At 38.7% G+C, this 13,045-nt stretch overlaps 1 protein-coding gene and 1 pseudogene across 1 annotated transcript; both read right to left on the bottom strand.

Moving 5' to 3' along the window:
• Positions 1–808: 808 nt before the first annotated feature.
• On the bottom strand, positions 809–4,934 carry LOC131781944 (uncharacterized). Its single transcript, XM_059098651.2, has 3 exons — positions 4,584–4,934; positions 1,726–2,070; positions 809–1,548 (listed from the first exon to the last, which is right to left on the bottom strand). Exons 2-3 carry the CDS (start codon positions 2,032–2,034, stop codon positions 1,072–1,074), a joined length of 786 nt encoding a protein of 261 aa, XP_058954634.2. The 5' UTR covers positions 2,035–2,070; positions 4,584–4,934; the 3' UTR covers positions 809–1,071.
• Positions 4,935–9,227: 4,293 nt separating this feature from the next.
• LOC131781940 (uncharacterized) overlaps positions 9,228–13,045 on the bottom strand; it is a 4,620-nt pseudogene continuing 802 nt past the window's right edge.

Genomic DNA, 13,045 nt, shown 5'->3' with positions numbered 1-13,045 from the left:
AAGCTACTTGATGCGTTCATTTGTTTTGAAAATTGATAAGGGTAGGTAAGCCAACGAATTCGTCCTCTTCCATTAAAACTCGAAAAAGTTGATTTGCAATATTTTTCATAAATACATACAGTACTTTGATACTTTTCGTAGTTCTTGAGGGATGTTGTGTCATATTTTGGTCCCTAGTCCTGAAAACCACTTAATTTGTTAGTTAGATCTTGAATGTTTTACATAATAATTGCCGGCTGAAGAAAATCTTGTATGATAATTTTATATCTCATTTCTAAAGATTAGAAATATTGCATTGGGTTAACATACTAAAAATTCCATACATTAGAACTGAAACAGGAGCTGAAATGTATTTAAAATAAAACATATTTACTGGAACAGTATTGGACGAGACAAAAAGAGGAATGGACCTTTAAGGTGCGAAGTATTTTAAACGAAGGGCAGGCTTTCATAAAACCACAGAACTTAATTGGGGATAGGTCATTTTCTATTGCTGGAGGGGGGGGGGGGGGGGAGGCGTGGGAAGATTTTGGTTGTGTCACGGTAAAATTTACCTGATCCCACCAAAAAGAAATCCTATCATCCACCTCATTGGTCCTCACTTGGTTGTAAATTTTCTAGAGTCCCCCTCTTTATACTCTGTTGGTAACGAATGACCCCCCCCCTGAGAATGTTCAGCCCCCCCTCCCCCTTCGATGATAGATTATGACTGCTTCCTTAAGATAAGTCTTTGCGGCTTGGTCCCATAAATTAATGCCGTAAGATAAATAATGGGATATCAAGGATCGATAAATTGTCAGATGAATTTTGGAACACCTACGTAATTTTTGTCTCACTTGTTTGCTAATATTGCTAGAAAGTTTATCTTGAAAAAATGTGTTAGTGTAACTATCTTATTGCATTTAATCAACGGGTCAAATCTTTCCTACGTGAGTTCCACATTAAAAACTAGCAAAATGACACCAGCTTTGTCAGATAGTCCATTAGTTTCATGCCCAGTCTTATTAATTGTCAAATACCAACTGATAAATCACCATTGGATCTACAAAACTGTGTTGTTTAGTCAGCGTACTATTTGCCTCCGATCCAGAACTGAGTCGTATCATCCGAGTTTGAAGTGCAACGGAATTTGGGATTTGTAGAATAGTACTTTCCAAAGTTGTCCTCCCAATCTATGGCCGTCTTGCTTGCGTCGAGATTGCAGGACAAATGGGTTATAAAAGTGTCGACATGCAGAGGTTGGCTGCCTTTTTTATACGCTGTGAATGCAGTGCAATTCACACACTCATTTCCCCGGATGTTGACATATTCGTAAGGTCGACAGATGTCTACCACCGTGGGTACGTCTTTAATGATGTCAAAGTCTTCAAGCGAGGCTCTCAGGTAGTCTGTGTATACGGTGCCATCTGTGTTGTATCGGCAAGTAGCTCTCCAGTGAGTCGAGTGATCTCTGAGCCAAAGGAGGTAGGGTCGTTTGATGAGGTAGGCCTGCCAATTTGGGGCATCACCGCTGATGGCTTGGTAGTCATCGTAAAACACGATGTTCTCCTGTAGGGGAAGTAGAATTGATGAGGAAGTTAGATTGTTGTCAAAACTGTCGCTTATGAAACAAAACTCATCGAAGCAACAAAAGATTGAATGTATTTCACATTTTTCCGCTGAATGCGCTTTCGTCCTACGCTCATGTTCTAGATATTTATAGAAGATTGAGGAGAAAGTAAATACCTGAAAACGATCTTTGTTGGATAAACTAAAGGACTCAATCAGGTTCCAAGCGAACCCAGGCTCTGAGTCAAAATCACAGAACACCTGGAAGGTTTGATTATTGTCATCGTCAACTGTGTACAATCCAGAGGCGGTGGACCCGGCCGCTTTGTAATCCTGACAACTTCTTTTCTGTTGAATCTCGCAGTGTCTTCCTACAAACGGTACAGGACAGGAACAATTGTACCTAACACTTGTGGGTTGACAGATCTCAGTACAGGTTCCTCCATTAAGACACGGATTGTTCTTGCAGCAGCCATTGGTACACATGAAGTCACCAGCACAAGGAACAATGTTGGTTGGAGCCTAAAAATGTATATGAAAAAAGAATTAGGCGTTTCTGACTGGGTGAAAACGAGTGTATTCTCTTGTAACGCTAGCGCAAAGCTAAAAAGTAGGCTCGCAATGCGTACTTGTGTGGGATTTCAGTTAAGTTAACGTTGATGCGGTTTGGATTAGCTTTATAGTAAATGTAATACATTTTGTCATGTTATCGTGATAAATGTCGAGTAAAGATCCCATAGACTCCCAAGCTGCAGATAAGAAAACGGTTAGGGGGAAAACATGCTTGGACGAGGATTTCGAGGAAATTATGGGTGCTTATCATTTGACAGAATAAACTGGTTGAGATGACTGGGGAATAAAGGTAACAGTTTTTCCAAAATCAGCAAACAAGCCGAACGAGATGGTCCATTTGATGTCAGTTCTATTTGACTTTCAACAGAAATTTCCGGACTTTTTCGCTAAATGGTAAGCACCCTAGCTCTCTTAGGGTGCGGTTACACGGGACTCTTTTATCGTGGTAAGTGACCCTTTTACAACGGGAAACTGCATTTAGTGAGTGGTTCCAATATTTCCCCGCATTAAATTTTCCGTGATAAATATTCATTGATACGTGATTGACAGAGCAGAGAGTCACTGAGGTATACATTTTGCAGGGCTTGTCGCACATTACAACTGAGTGCATTTGAGCATCTGAGGTTCTCAGCCATTAATTCCTTTGCACAATTAACTGTCAAAATGTGTTTGAGTCAACGCGCTTCAGGCATGAACACACTACCTCATGTAATATTTGTGTTCGAAAAAAAGGTAAATGCCGTCTACTTTTACTCATCAGCGGGAAATATTGGAATCAGTCGCTAGTAGCAGAGTAGAATAGAAGTTGTATTCCGTTGACGCAAGTTGCATTCTGGACTGTGAACGGAGGTAGTCGCGCATGCAACCCCTCCGCACATAGTAAAAGTCAAAATTAATTTCGATGAAGCTTAGAAACTCACGTGGAAAGAAATAAAATGTTTGTAAGGTTTAATAAAAATAATAACCTCAAATCACATTTCCGAAATGTCTGTACAGAATATACCAATTTAATAAAAGTAGATGTAAATGAAATGTCACCACTGAATATTTAACACGCACAACATTCGAGAAACAATTGACAGCTTTGCATTGGCGCCGTTACGCAATGTACCAACAAATCGTAGTTAAAAGAGGGAACTTTAGATTGCTAATCGTAAATCCACAGGATAATACTGGACTTTGTCATTATGTTATATCTGTCCGTAAAACTTCGGTTATTGGTAGCACTAAACGGGAGTTGAAAGTAATGAAATCATTCAAGTATAAAAATTTTCTTCTGCGTAGCGCGACACTATCTACTAGAATTTTATTTTCTGCGCAAATTTTGTCGGGATTTCCATAGGATCGACGCAATTTTTGACATACTTTCAAAATGCAAATGCAGACAGTTCCGTCTGAGAACTGGAATTTGGTACGATTATTCCTTACTCATCCAACAATTTCTTGCATATACAAACAGAAAGCGAATTTTTACGCACTAAGATAAATACCCGACAGCGCGTGCTCAAAATTAGATCTTAAGACCTTATTACTCCCTTCGAGCCTCCAAAACTAAAAACTACACCAAATCCTGAAATATCTAAACTAAATTGACAGTTTTGATCTGTGAAAGCTCACAAGAAATGAAAGTTGAAGTGTTGTAAAATTTACCAAGTAACATATTTTAAAAACTTAACCGGTTTTGTGTGAGAATAACAAAAACTCAAATTTATTTCGAAGTGTTTACATGTACTTCACTCAACTTTCTTCGTTTATTACTGTAGTAGTTAGCAATTGCCTACAGAGCCTTGCTGCGAAATGCAACATTGGTGACAATTATTATAAAATAAAATGAAAGCTAATCTTAAGTGTGGGGAAATCCCACACAAACATGATCCTCGCAGGTAAGAAGCTAATGTACCTGCCAAGATTAATTCTTTGATTGAATTTTTCTTTCGTCTCCGAAATTCTATGAAATTCTTTGAAGTTTTTACCTTCGATTCTTTTTTCATATTCCATAATTCGAAACATCCATCTCCTTTCATAGGAATTTAAAAGAGAAAATCTCTCTACCTTCCAAATACCCAAATAAAAGAGGAACTTGAAATGCAGACTTAATATAAATAAAATATATATTTCTTTCAGTATAGTATTTAGCTTTTGGTTTTTCCAAATAATCAATTGAAGTTTGCCAAAGTTTCAGTTGGCAGCAGTTACGTTAAGTTTAAAAGAAAACAATTTATCTTAAACACTTTTGGGAAAGACATAACCATCCATTGGAAAGAAAATTTTGACGGGGTTAGGAAGTATCAGTTACATTGAAATATAATGCCTCTAATTGAAATGATTATTTGTATTATCTTTCGTCAGGTTGAAGCTTCCTTGATATCAAATCAAAATAGAAAGAATGGACTGTTATGCAAAGGTGAAGACTGAAAACCATTCGCGGTCAAAATACGCTATTACATGATAACGTTTGGTACCTTAGTGGAGTATTCTCTCCGCAGTACGTACTAAACACTTCCGTGGATGTTTTTCAGAGAGTCCTTGTTTGTAAAATGGCTGCCTTCGTTCAACTCGCAGTATTTGATGTCGTTCTTGACCTTGTAGTTTATCGACAGACATCGACAGTCGTTGATACACCACAGATAGCACTGGTGTGAGTTTGAAGTCACAGAATTGTGAAAGACATGGCCGACAAGCTCTTTGTCATGATAGGCGTCTTGTTGCTCATTAAAAGAGATCTTTTCACATTTTCCAGTGGAGCAGAAGCCCTTTACTTGAAAAGCTGAAATAAGCATACAAAAAAACTTTGCAACCATCATTCTTATCGTTTTCACACCCCACCTGGGGAACGATGTTTCTCATAATGTCATTCTTGAGCAGATTACTAAGTTAAGATATCGCCCATCCCTATGTGTCAATCAACGTGCAAGATACCAATCAACTGAGTCACAAAAAATAACTTCACAATATAAATATTCAAGGCTCGGCAAAGTAACAAAAACAAGTGATACAATGGATGTGTCCAATTATGGCGCACAAGTAACATGATGCAGATGTTCTACTTAAGACCCCCTCCCACGCATAAAGATATAACTTAAAATCTCTTCCTTTCGAAACTGTGAACATGTTGTTTAAAACACATGTGAGATAACCTGGGCTAGTTTTTCTGGGTTTTTGCAGGTAGTGTCTAAGCTTAAATCTCACACATTGTGGTGATCTAGCAACTCGAGCGAAATATGTTTCTAATATGTCCTTCTTGAGCTGATTATTAATTCAAGATATCGCCTTCTCTATTTGGTAGTCAAATGCAGACGGACAAAACCGGATGTATTTTTTAATTATTGATATCTTGACAATAGCCTTTACCGTGCAAGTTCCGTATCAGTTAATTTGTGAGCAGAATTAAGCCGTTTCAATAATAAATCTTCCAGTAGAGCTAGCAAGCTACTCTTAAAATCTCCAAGCAGGAATATGCAGAACAATATCACATATTCTGAAATCATTTCCTTATTTATATCAGTGATTAAAAACTGTTTCAATGCAGGACAACTATTAAAGATTTAAAAATGGTTGGCATTTACAAATCTCAAGAGCCTTGTGTTTTTCCAACTTTGTGGTCAAATTATCTTACATTGTGTTAAAGATATTCTTGAGGCAAAGCTGATCGATTTTTTCTGAAAAGTAACGTCAGCTTATTTCATCTCAGTAAGGTGCATAATTACAAAAAAGCCTGAATGTTTCGACGATTCACGCCAATTACAGCTGCCAATTGACAAAAAATGTTAATTTCGATCAGCGATACAGAAAAAATATTCAACGACTTATGGTTTTTAGACAACCAATCATCCATCATTACTTTGTTTTGTGGCAAATCACTTGTTTTCTCGTGAATAGAGAAATATAAGATTCGACCGGTTCCTAGATTTGAAATTTTCGCCTAGTGTTCGTGAAAAATATATAAAATGTTTCTTGTATTAAAGGTAAAGAACCAAGAAATAATTGATGATGTTTACAGTTAGAATTCTGTTCGACAATGTCTCTTCACTGTGGCAGTCTCCTCTCCATGGTAATAGGCCTATTGTAAATAATAATCGCAATGGATTATATCATCAGTTTGTCAAACTAAGTATAAAAAAATACAAAAAGTGTCTGGAGGCTGCAAACTTTTTATTTTTATCTTATTTTAGCACTAAGCATACAAAAAGCTCTCAGTTTCACTCAAATACCAGTAGCTTTTTTACACATTTCGCCATATATAACTCGATTTTCCGGCTCGGAAACTTCGTTAAACTCACCTTTGACAGTAGTTGTTTAAATTCAGAGCACGTTCTATTTGGGTGTAGAAACAACCCTTAGTATGCTTACTTGCCATATCCCGAAAAAATCTTCCGATTTTGCAGACAAATTGGGGACGTGGGACTCGGAGACGCGAGACTCGGAGACGTGGAACTCGGGGACGTGGGAGTAGAGACGTGGGACTCGGGGACGTGGGACTCGGGGACATGGACACGGGGACTCAGGGACGTGATAAACAAACAACACCTGATATTTGCGCTGAATTTTTAGAGTACATTTTTCGGTGGTCTCGAGACAGCTATCATATGCTGGAGAGCTTATTAGTAGAATAAGTCCATGAGTCCCACGTCCCCGAGTCCCACGTCCCCGAGTCCCACGTCCCCGAGTCCCACGTCCCCGAGTCTCAGTTCCCACGTCTCAGTCCTACTTTTAGTCACAGCCAATAATTGAAAACCACAAAGGTACATGAAGCGCCTGCTCTCTGTGATGAAGATATTCGTGAAACGATGCACAGAGGCGTAAGGAGTATTCTCTTTACGGCCAACACTGTCTATTCTGGTTTGCCTGTAGCGTAGAAGTTCAGCCGCAGGTGACACAGACATTGTCGCACCGATAAGAAACGTTCCTGAGCCATGAAAATCTCGTCGTGTAACGATTCTATCCGCAAAGAGGAGCCAATTTAGTTCTCTTCTGTCTCGGCAGCGATGACAATTGATTGTTCCACAAAATTGAAGAAAGTGAACAAATGCTGACAAATTCTAAGAAGACTTTGAGAGAATCACAATTTATAGCGAAGAAAAACAATGATTAGTTATCTAGGTCTTTCTGGGAAAATTGTAACTCGAGCCAACCGATCTCAGGAATTACTCAAACTGTCATGGGAACCTGTGGGCTTACATTTTTCGGTTGGAATCGGATTCCAGAAAACGCATGGTATGATAACAGTGGAAAGGAATATGAATACCAGTTATTTGATATATTTTCAGAGAGAAAGGTTACATTTAAAAACTTAGCATGGCAGCCGACACGAAAATGAGTAACTTAATAAGCTCTACATTCCCCTCGACATATACTCAGACCGAGGCAGCTCCCTATCTCCGCCTCTCCCCCCTACCACTCACTCGGAAAACACTTAAAGGCTCCATAATTCCGTAAGCTTTAAACCCACTCTTTCCAGATATTTATCCATGCAAACCAGCCCCGCTTATTATGACTCATCACATAATTTGTTGTAGGTCTAAGAGGTCAACACTTAGTGTGTTGTCACGCAATTTTAATGTTGGATGATATCAAGAAATAAAATTTGACCAATCCACTAAATTCTCCTAAACAAGGGCTGAAATATAACTAATTGTTTCCGGATGTTATTGACAAATTCAGTTCTGAAAACTCACGAGCGTTTTCTCAGGTTGTGTTTCCAAATAACTTAAGTTTTCAATGTAACACAGTAGGAATGGTATGATAACCATGATAACTACAGTTTAATTATCATCTGCATAAGATTTTATTTGTCTGACGTTGACCCGGTCAGTCAACAAGCTGCCACAAAGTAGCAGTTGTAGACAGACGCCGCTATGGAAAGGAGAAGCATCAATCGAGACTGACATTTGGCGTTGGACATGTGTTTCTTCGCAGTATCGTTGAATGCTTGAATTTTGATCTTTGCTAGTGAAAATTTGACAAAACCATTACCAGCTTGGTAATTCTGGAGAGTAATCCCATCAAGTTCAGTGATGGTTAGCTCGTAAAATGTGTTGAGGTCTGTCTGACCAGAGAAAAAGGGTTGTTTGTGAACAGAAGGCAGAGTCTTCTAATTCACCCACTCGTGTTGACAGTAAAACAAGAAAAACAGCAAGCAAGCACACAGGAATAGCCTTTGATGCACCAGCTCCAACGAAGTATTAGATACAAAACAATGCTAGCCCTCAATTAAAAAAGCAAATTTAAAGCTAGTTTAGGCGGGTAGTAAGACTGTTAAACTTACAGAGTAAATCTAGTAGTGACTATTGCATCATTGATAGGACCTATAACTAAGCAGATAATATATATACATTAAATTATTGATGTTAACGGCTATGGAAGGGTGGTTAAATAAAGTTACTTAATGCGTTCATTTGTTTTGTAAGCCAACGTATTCGTCCTCTTCCATTAAAACTTGAAAAAGTTGATTTGAAATATTTTTCATAAATACATACATTACTTTGATACTTTTCGTAGTTCTTGAGGGATGTTGTGTCATATTTTGGTCCCTAGTCTTGAAAACCACTTAATTTGTTAGTTAGATCTTGAATGTTTTACATAATAATTGCCGGCTGAAGAAAATCTTGTATGATAATTATATATCTTATTTCTAAAGATTAGAAATATTGCATTGGGTTAATTTATAACAATTACTATACATTATAGCTGAACTGGATTTAGAATAAAGCATATTTAATTTACTGGAATAGTATTTATAAAACCACAGGATTGGGGAAAGTCCGTTTCTATTGCTGGGTGGGGGGGAGGGTAGGTGGGAGGATTTTGGTTGTGTCACGATAAAATTTACCTGATCCCACAAAAGAGAAATCTAATCACCCGCCTCATTGGTAGTTAATTGGCTGTAGTCTTCCCTTTATACTCTGTTGGTAACGACTGATCCCCCCTGAGACTACATTTAATCAACGGATCTAATCTTTCCTACGTGAGTTCCACATTAAAAACTAGCAAAATGACACCAGCTTTGTCAGATGGTCCATTAGTTTCACGCTCAGTCTCATTAATTCTCAAATACCAACTGATAAATCATTATTGGATCCACAAAACTGTGTTGTTTAGTCAGCGCACTATTTGCCTCTGATCCACAACTGAGTCGTATCACCCGAGTTTGAGGTACAACGGAATTTGAGATTTGTAGAATAGTAGTGTCCAAAGTTGTCCTCACTAGATATGGCCGTCTTGCTTGCGTCGAAATCGCAGGACCGATGGGTAAAATAAGAGTTGACATGCAGAGGATAACTGCCTTTTTTTTACCCTGTAAATGCAGTGCAATTCACACACTCATTTCCTCGGATGTTGACATATTCGTAAGGTCGACAGGTGTCTTTTTTCAAGGGTACGTCTCTAATGATGTCAAAGTCTTCAAGCAAGGCTCTCAGGTAATCTGTGTATACGGTGCCATCTGTGTTGTATCGGCAAGTAGCTCTCCAGTGAGTCGAGTGATCTCTGAGCCAAAGGAGGTAGGGTCGTTTGATGAGGTAGGCCTGCCAATTTGGGGCATCACCGCTGATAGCTTGGTAGTCATCGTAAAACACATTGTTCTTCTGTAGAGGAAGTAGAATTGATGAGGAAGTTATGATCATCGTCAAAACTGTCGCTTATGAAACAAAACTCATGGAAGCAACATGATATTGAATGTATTTCACATTTTTCCGCTGAATGCGCTTTCGTACTACGCTCATGTATTAGATATTTATAGAAGATTTAAAGAGAAAGCAAATACCTGAAAACGATCTTTGTTGGATAGGCTAAACGACTCAATCAGGTTCCAAGCGAACCCAGGCTCTGAGTCAAAATCACAGAACACCTGGAAGGTTTGATTATTGTTATCATTAACTCTGTACAATCCGGAGGCGGTGGACCCGGCCGCTTTGTAATCCTGACAGCTTCCTTTTAGCTGAATCTCGCAGTGTTCTCCTACAAACTGTACAGGACAGGAACAGTTGTACCGAACATTTGTGGGTTGACAGATCTCAGTACAGGTTCCGCTATTAAGACACGGATTGTTCTTGCAGCAGCCATTGGTACACGTGAAGTCATCAGCACAAGGAACAATGTTGGTAGGAGCCTAAAATGTATATGAAAAAAAGATTAGGCGCTTCTGACGGGCTGAAAAAGGGTGTATTCTCTTGTAACGCGAGCACAAAGCTAAAAAATAGGCTCACAATGCGTACTTGTGTCAAATAAACGTTGATGCGGTTTGGATTGGCTTTACAGTAAATGTAATGCATTTTGTCATGTTATCGCGATAAATGTCGAGTAAAAATTCCATGTATAGACTCCCAAGCTGCAGACGAGAAAACGGCTAGCGGAAACAGGTTTGGACGTCTAGTTTCGAGTAAATTATGGGTGCTTACCATTTGACAGAATAAACTGGTTAAGGTGACTGGTAAATAAAGAGCGAGATGGATCATTTGAGGTCAGTTCCATTTGACTTTCAACCGACATTTCTGGATTTTTTGCTAAATGGTAAGCACCCTAACTCTCTTAGGGTGCGGTTACACAGGACTCTTTTTATCGCGGTAAGTGACCCTTTTACAACGGGAAACTGCATTTAGTGAGTGGTTCCAATATTTCCCCGCAGTAAATTTCCTGTGATAAATATTTATGGCCTCCGTGATTGACAGAGTAAAGAGTCACTGAAGTAAACATTTTGCAGGTTAGGGCTTGTCGCATATTCCAATAGAGTGCATTTGAGCATCTGAGATTCTCAGCCATTAAATCCTTTGCACAATTAACTGTCAAAATGTGTTCGAGTCAACGCGCTTCAGGCATGAACACACTACTTCAGAGACTCATGAAATATTTGCGTTCGACAAAAAGGTAACTGCCGCGTACTTTTATTCATCAGCGGAAATATTGGAATCAGTCGCTAGTAGCAGAGTAGAATTTGTTTACGATAAACCTGGATGAACCAGCAAGTAACTGCAACTGTTAGCTAATAGTATTCGAGCTTCTAGACGGTAGAACACTGTACGTAAACTATACTTTTACAAAATTAGTTTTTCTGTTTTAACATGACCGGTGAAATGTGAAAACTTTTGGCAGGAGGTTTGAAGGCATTAGTTTTACCTCATTCATGCTGAAAGCAATGAATGAGGTATTGTGATGAAGCGGAAGTTGACGGAAGTTGTCGACCGTGGGTGGAAGTTGTATTCCGTCGACGGAAGTTACATTGTGGACCGTGAACGGAAGTAGTCGCGCAAGCTACCCCTCCCCACTTAGCAAAAGTCAAAATTAACTTCGATGAAGCTCAGAAACTCACGTGGAAAGAAATAAAATGTTTGTATGGTTTAATAAAAATAATAACCTCAAATTACATTTCGGAAGTTCTAAAAATGTAACTTAAATCGAGAAGCTGAAATGTTCACACCTAGGGGACCCGTAGCGGGCTCATTTCAACACACGCTGTGACCACGCCGAATAGCATCAGAGGCAGCCATATTGGTAAGCCGTGCATTTGCATTCGTCTTCAGTTGGTGTAAAGTAATCATTGCTCTTTCATTGTGCTTTTCCTCGGAAGCTCCTCAACATACAGTCCACACATCGGCCAAGATAGTCGCACTAAATTTTTTTTCGAGGTCCAATACTCTGGTCTTGACTTAAGGCTCACTCGAACAAAAACAGCAATACCAATCCGGTCAGTACAAAATGCAGACTGCAGACTGCAGACCGGGTACAAATTGCAGACTAGATACAAATGCAGACTGCAGACTGGGTACAAAATGCAGACTCAGAATTTATACTATTTTTTCGTCTGATACGTGATAACATGTCATCCTACAAGTTACCGAGCGTCACACAATCGCTTTTCCGTGATCATCTTTGACGATTATTTGTACCACTGTAGAATATTCCTTGCCCTTTTCTTGATCACAACCGTTCTTAAGCCTTCATATAGTCTTCTCACTTTGCGCGCGAGTTGGTTGGTGTGATGTCTGTACAGAATATACCAACTTGATAAAGGTAGATGTAGATGTAGATGTAAATGAGATATCACCATTGAATAGTTAACACGCGCAATATTCGAGAAACAATTGACAGCTTCGCATTTGCACCGTTACGCAATGTATCAACAAATCATAGTTAAAAGAGAGAACCTCAAATTTCTAATCGTAAATCCACAGGATAATACTGGACTTTGTCATTATGTTATATCTGTCCGTAAAACTTCTGTTATTGGTAGCAATAAACGGGAGTTGAAAGTAACGAAATCATTCAAGTATAAATTTTCTTCTGCATGGTGCGACACCATCTACTATAATTTTATTTTTTGCGCAAATTTTGGATTTCCATAGGATCGACGCAATTTTTGACATACTTTCAATATGCAAATGCCGGCAGTTCCGTCTGAGAACTGGAATTTGGTACGATTGTTCCTTATTCATCCAAGAAGTTTTTGCATATACAAACAGAAAGCGTATATTTACGCACTAAGATAAATACCCGACAGCGCGTGGCTCAAAATTAGGTCTTAAGACCTAATTGCTCCGCTTCGAACCTCCAAAACGAAGAACTACGACAAATCCTGAATAACTAGACATAAATTGACAGTTTGATCTGTGAAAGCTCACAAGGAATGTAAGTTGAAGGATTGTAAAACTTACTAAGTAACATATTTTAAAACTTAACTAGTTTTGTGTGAGAGTAGCAAAAACTCGAATTCGAAGTGTTTACATGTACTTCACTCAACTTTCTTCGTTTGTTACTGTAGTGGTTAACAATTGCCTTAATTAAGTGTGGGGAAATCCCACACAAACATGATCCTCGCAGGTGAGAAGCTAATGCACCTGCCAGGATTAATTCTTGAATGAATTTTTCTTTCGTCTCCGAAATTCTATGAAATTCTTTGAAGTTTTTACCTTCGATTCCATTTTCATATTCC

This window comes from Pocillopora verrucosa, chromosome 9 (assembly GCF_036669915.1).
Source record: "Pocillopora verrucosa isolate sample1 chromosome 9, ASM3666991v2, whole genome shotgun sequence".
NCBI lineage: Eukaryota > Metazoa > Cnidaria > Anthozoa > Scleractinia > Pocilloporidae > Pocillopora > Pocillopora verrucosa.
The sequence above is the reverse complement of the archived record's forward strand: the minus strand, read 5'-3'. Positions and strand labels throughout refer to the sequence as shown.

Coding starts and splice junctions, on each gene's coding strand:
- LOC131781944 (XM_059098651.2), bottom strand. CDS start 2,034: ATGTGTACCAATGGCTGCTGCAAGAACAATCCGTGTCTTAATGGAGGA. Junction 1,549..1,725: donor CCAACAAAGATCGTTTTCAG/GTATTTACTTTC, acceptor CTTCCCCTACAG/GAGAACATCGTGTTTTACGA.